Raw genomic sequence first — 6,562 nt, 5'->3', positions numbered from 1 at the left:
AGAATCCGTTCGTCTGTCTTGTATGCAGTGGAGAATTGGTTTTTATAGTAGACTTTGAGTTGTTCAGTGGAGTTGTCGGTAGTGGTGTTTTTTTTGACGGCTGTCCAGGTATCGTTGAAGTGTCTTGTCGAATGTGGTATATATGTGTATATATATAGCAAACCTACTAGAGTTTTGGGCTCCTTACCTTAGAAAGGAAATTGAATTGTTGGTAAGTGTTAACGGAAGGGCTACTAGGAGGGAAAGGTTAGCATACAAGGATAGGCTAAGTTCTCTAAAAGTGTTTTTTCTTGGAAAAAAAAGTTCGAATAAATCGGATTGGGGTGTTTAAGATTGTTAATGGAATTGAGAGTATTAATGCATCATCTTTTTTGTACTTAATGGTGAGAATGGTAAAGGTAAATCTAGGGGACACTAATATAAATTTTGAAAGGATAGGAGTGTTCATCAGCTAAGACAGCTTTATTTTTCTAACAGGATGGTTAGCTTTTGAAATAGGTTGCCTTCAGTTGTGATAAATGGGATTTTCAAGGAAGGATTAATAAATATTTGAATTATAAGGGCTGGCTTTGAGTATTTTATGTTTGGTTTAGAGTTTAGTATAGTAAATGGGATGGGCTGGATTGTCTAACAGGCCCTTTGTTGTCTTTAAGATATATATGTATTTTATGTATTTGTACTAAAGATACGTCTGTAAATTAGCAAAGTCAGTTTGACTTAGACTGACTATTTGGAGTAATAGGAATTAAATGTGTGTGGAATAACATTGCATTAATAGACTCTGTTTAGACATACAAGTATAATTGTGGATAGGCCTAGCACTTGTCATGAAGAAAGTGCACCAATGGGCTAAGACATGAATTAGAAATGTAAAAGTTAATTTTGCATCAATAAAATCATTTGTTTCTGGGTGTGGAAGTTTCTTTAATCTATATTTGATTTCAAAGAAGGTATTTCAAGCTGCAAACCAAGTCCTTTTGTGATATTTATCATTCAAACCTGCAGTTGTTTATTTGAAAAGTAGATGGGCTTAAAGCTGATGACTGAACAAAGTGTGATTTTAAAGTAGGTTCAAACTCTACTAGACTTTATTCTTTGATATTCATAATGTTTTTATACTTGTTTGTCATTAGTAAGCATGTGTGAAATCATGTTCGAAAATAAACTGAGTCTACCATAGCATTTTGTTTTAAACCACTTTATTTGCCAGTGTAATGATTCTCATCTGTACATACATAACTTTGCTGCTTAGGGATGTGTTTTGACTGTCAAGATGGGGTTTCAATCCCTAGTATAGTTCTGAATTTATTAAATATATCATCATAAGATCTGGCAAGCTTTTAGTAAACATTGCATGTAAAAAAAATCAGAATTTTTAATAAAGTATTTCTATTGAAGATTTGTTTATATGGTTAAAAGTTACAATATATGCTTTTCTGTTTTCCACTTCTTTTATTATGCAGTACATCTTGTTTATAACAAGAAACTAAAATGTCTAAAAAAGAGAAGTGCTGCATCTTTTATAATTTTTAACATAAATGGTAATCACAGATATTTTGTTTGTTGTGCAGTAAGGACCCTTTTTCGTATATATCATGTCCAATATTTTGGTCATGAAGCTCATCATGGATGGACTAAGCCAGGTTGTGTTTTAGCATATGAAGGAAAGGATAAATTTGAAGAATATGTTAAGAAATTTGTGGCTGCAATCCCAAGAGGATGTAAGAATCGGGACAAACTTCTTGCAAAGTTCAAGATCACTGTAAGTTACCATATACATTTTTTCTGTATGGTTATCTTTAGGCTCATTTTAAATATTGAAGAAAAAGGAAAGTGACAACAGAGTTTTCATGAGATTTGATCTCTTGTTATAAAAAAATTGCCAACTTGTGGACAGGAAACTGTGATGCCTGTTTTTCTGTATTCATGCATGTATGTATGTATGTGTGTGTGTATATATGTGTGTGTGTGTGTGTATATATATATATATATATATATGCTATGATTTAGAGCTGGGTGGTCAACTCAGTTAACTGATATAATTGGTTACCATTGGGCATCGGTTCGGTCAATTAGTGCCACAGAAAATAATCTATTAATTTAATGTTTCTGATTAAATTATTGTTTTCAATTATTCCAACTATCCAAATGATCAAAATATTGGCTTTATAATTTTTTATTATTATGTCTAATTAATTCAAGGTTCTTCAGTTTAATTGGTTAGTGTCAGAACTCACAAAAATGATAAATTAATGAAAATTAGTGTTAACAATTAGTACTGTTTTGGATTATTCCAATTATCGAAGTCTCTTGTGTGAATAATTGGTTAGTGGAATGTAATCTTTTAACTCTTTGTTAGTGGCATTGGTCCATTGGGCTGATCCCATATCTGTGAAGCCTTCCATATTAATGTTTAGTTCTGAATTTATTAACTTTATCATCACAAGATTTAGCAAACTTTTAGTAAATACTGCAAGTTTGTTGTACACAAAAAATTAAAAATTTTAATAAAGTATTTCTAATTAAGATTTGTCTGTGAATTTCCAAAGCCTTTTCTGAATCAATCTGTGTGCATGGTGGTTATCTACAGTTTTATATTTCACTTGCGTAAACCTGTAGAACGTTCTAAGTGAATATCAGAAGTTTTTTTCTAATAGGATTATCTATTTTATTTGTTTTTTTGTTCTACCTTAGCACTAACTGTAGTGAAATTATGAATGTACAGTGAAATTAAAATAGAAAAATATGGACTAACATGAACAATACTTTTTTCTTTTTCTGTGAATGCATCATTTTGAGTACATATAAACATTATGAGTAAAGTGCATGACCTGTGTAATATTTTTGTGTGTGCAAGCCATAACTGTGCTAGGACTCAATTTTTTTTACTAAGTTACTTCCTTAAATAAGAATTCATTTAGCATTTAGAACACAAAATATATATCAGGCATTAGATTAGAATGTCCCAGAACTACTGTAATTTAACTACCTTTCTGGTTAAGCTATAAAAAGGCTAAAAACATTTTGGTAGCTGCTCAGAACCAAACATTAATGATCACATGTGATATATTTTAAACAAACTGTCTACGCCTTCCCTATGAAAAAAAACACTACCATATTGAGATTCTGTTAGCCAGAAAATTTCCCTTTCTATTGGTTATAAATATGCTCATCAAATAAGGACATGTGGTATAGAAAAATTTGTTCAAAGCTAAGATAATATGGGAGGAGCTTCACTGATGGATATAAAAAAAATGGACTTATATTTCAGTAATTCTGATATGAACACTCACCTCCATACACAGAAAATTATTTTCCTCTTGAAGTTGTGTTAATTTACCTGAGAGACTTACATGCCACCAGCCTTGCGAAAATTCCACCTAAACTTCACTTGAATATTGTGAATTGTGCTACTGCATGATGTCATATCATGCAGTAAAACCTTCCACCAATAGGAGTGTGACACACCTTCTCGTGGAAATGCATCCTCTACATGCACGTGCAAAATATTTCATTCTTTTCTTCAGCACAGTTATGCTTATACATTTAAATTTTTGCTGAGACTTGTTGAAGTTACTACTTCAACAACATTACTTTGTATTTTCAACCTTTCAGTATGAATTCACACATTAATGTGGGTTCTTATTTCTGCTACTGTGAGAACAATTGAGGAAGTTCTTGCCTATTAAGTTTGTGACAGCCATTGTGTGTTACAAAAGTGCCATTCAATTGAAAATACAGTAAGAAGAAGAAGAGTAATGTCACATTGTCCACTGTTGGGATCCATATGTTTGTTTGGACCTTCTTCTTTCATCTCTGCTACACATTTCCCTTCACAGATTTTGAAGCTGAAGTGTAGGAGGACAAGATGGAGCAACTTTCCACCCAGTACTTTCTACCTAATGAATATCATTTGACTTTCCTGCTTTATTTGAGCCTTCTACCTGTTGTTTCTTTTTTTCTCCCCTATTAGTGCCATATTCAGAATTTACTTCCGGATTCAATTTTCTCCCATTGTTTTATGCCTTGTTCTTCTTGCCTTACCAGGTAACACGTAGACATTATTGTTTACATATAGTTTATTCTTCTTTAACATGTAACTCATAGGACTTAGTGTTTAGATATTGTTTATTACTTCTTAACATGTCCACACGATACTTTGTTTAGAACTAACTCATTACTCCTTAACTTGTACTGCTAGACTGTATTGTTTAATCATAGTTACTTACTCCTAAACATAGACCACTTAGTATATTATGTTTAGTCACAGCTCCTCTCTCTTTCACATGTACACATAGATCTTGTTGGTTGGTCATATGTTCTTATTCCTTATGATGTTAGTGTTTAGTTACAGTTAGTTGCTCTTTCCCATTTACACATAGTCACTGATATTTTGTTCTGGTTTATTACTCCTTAATATATCCAAATAGGAGATGATTTTTACATCTCATTCATTACTTTTTGACATGTAATAATGGATTAAATCTTGTCGTGTATACATAACTATTAATCAATTCACTGTGGCTGGGATGTATATTTCCCAGTGCTCTCACCCCCTCACACTGCAACTGGGACAAATGTATCTTTTGTATAGTAGAGAAGAGCTGTATTAAAAAACAGTACAATAGAGAAAATAAAGTAGCTTACTGGCATGTCTTTTAAGGCAATCTTAATAGTAATATAGCATTTCTTTGTTTGCAAAGTTCATATGGTTTATTTAATCATGTTGCTAAATGTAAAAAAACAAAATATAAAGAGTGCTATGACATTTATTTTATATTATTTTGTCAAAGAACCTTTATACACTATATACATACTGATAATACAAAAATGAAAAATAGTGTTACGTATCTGCTTGTTTGATAATTTCTGGTATAATTCTTTCCGAGGAACTTCAGTGATACAAGTCCTTTATGGATTAAACCAATTTATTCTTCCTTGATACAAACTTTTAGTACACAGTAATTCCACAGTCAATACGTTTCTCGTCACTTTAAACTTACAACTTTTATAATACAGTGATTCACACGCTTTACTTACCGTCACTACTGTTCGCTTCTTTAATTATTTATCCCTCACTGGCTTCTCTGCCAGGCTTATATACTAAAGAAGAGGGCGTCTCGAACACACTAGGAAATTCATGATCATTTGAGAAACTCCTCGCACATGTCACCAACGCCAATGCGCCAGCAGCATCACGTGACTTCTGCTGTCGTAACACTGCCCCTTCCTTAGTATTGTTCATCCCAAACAATAGCCACTTACATTAAACCAATAGATAATTAACGATAACTTAATTAAATGTACAGAATTTACAAACACAGAATTAAAATACAACAAAGTCTCTTAATTTTAAAGGATGTTTCTTCTTTCGTACTGGTCTCCATCTTATTGGTTTCTGCTTTACGTGGGATTCATCTGCTCCATCAGGAAATGTCAGTATCAGTCACATCAGTGGTAGTAACTCCATTAACGGCTTCACTGTTTTCCTTCTCAAAACGGGTGGAGTTTCTTCTTCAACAGTGGCTTTTTTCATGTGATATGTCATCAGCAGCGTCATTTATTCTGTTGTTCACTTTGTTCCAACTGAAATGAGCTGGACCGTGATAACTTCAAAGCCTGTTGGCATGCACCACCTTTGGTTTACCTTGCCGACCACATTTTATTCGGAAAGTCATGTCTGAGAGATGATCCACTATGTCATATGGGCCTTCCCATGGAGAAAACAACTTAGGAGACTTCCCTTTGGTCTTCCTGGGATTATACAACCATACCTTGTCTCCTGGTACAAAGCTGACTTCAGTAGACCTCTTATCATAAGTTAACTTCATCGAATCAGCAGACGTTTTCAAGTTTGAACGCACTTGATGGTGGATATCATCCATCCTTTCCGATAACACTTTCACAAACTCTGACACATTCTCAGGTAACTCTTCATAAGGTGGGCATCCCTTATGTTTGGGTCCCTCTTTTAGCACTACATGTACTGCATGTCCTGCACCTTCTTCGTAAGGTGGGCATTCTGTTATCAAGTCCACTGGCAACCGAAGTTCCCAACCAAACATCAGCTTTGCTGGAGTGTATTCAGTGGCTTCATGCTCTGCTGTTCTATAGGCCATCAACAGTGGAGGGAGTAAGACATCCCAGTCATCTTGGTGGCTATTACAAAATTTTGCCAATTTCTGTCCCAGTGTCCAATTGTACTTTTCTACCATTCCATCAGACTGTGGGTGAAGTGGCATTGTCCTGGTCTTTCGTATGCCAAACAACTTGCAGCATTCATGGAACACAGCTGATTCAAAGTTCTGGCCTTGATCTGAATGCAGTTCATATGGCGTACCAAATCTGAAGAAGAAATCACTAATAGCCGAAGCTACAGTTGTAGCTTCCTGATTTGGTATTACATTTGCCTCAGGCCACATGGAGAAATAATCCATCACCATACATATGTACCTGTTTCCAGCATAAGTTTGGGGCAATGGACCAGCAATGTCAATGGCTACTCTTTCCATTGGTGCACCAACTTGATATAACTTCATTGGAGCAGGTCCCTTATGCTTGA

General features: G+C 34.2%; 1 protein-coding gene across 1 annotated transcript in view; it reads left to right on the top strand.

Moving 5' to 3' along the window:
• The window catches only part of LOC106460527 (histone-lysine N-methyltransferase NSD2-like), a 157,644-nt gene that overhangs the window by 33,489 nt on the left and 117,593 nt on the right, over window positions 1-6,562 (top strand). Inside the window, 1 exon segment of the mRNA XM_022387273.1 lies at window positions 1,572-1,762. Coding sequence (XP_022242981.1) covers window positions 1,572-1,762 — 191 coding nt within the window.

Source organism: Limulus polyphemus, unplaced genomic scaffold (assembly GCF_000517525.1).
Source record: "Limulus polyphemus unplaced genomic scaffold, Limulus_polyphemus-2.1.2 Scaffold787, whole genome shotgun sequence".
Classification (NCBI taxonomy): Eukaryota; Metazoa; Arthropoda; class Merostomata; order Xiphosura; family Limulidae; genus Limulus; species Limulus polyphemus.
Note: the sequence above shows the minus strand (reverse complement) of the source record. Positions and strands in the feature narration are given on the sequence as shown.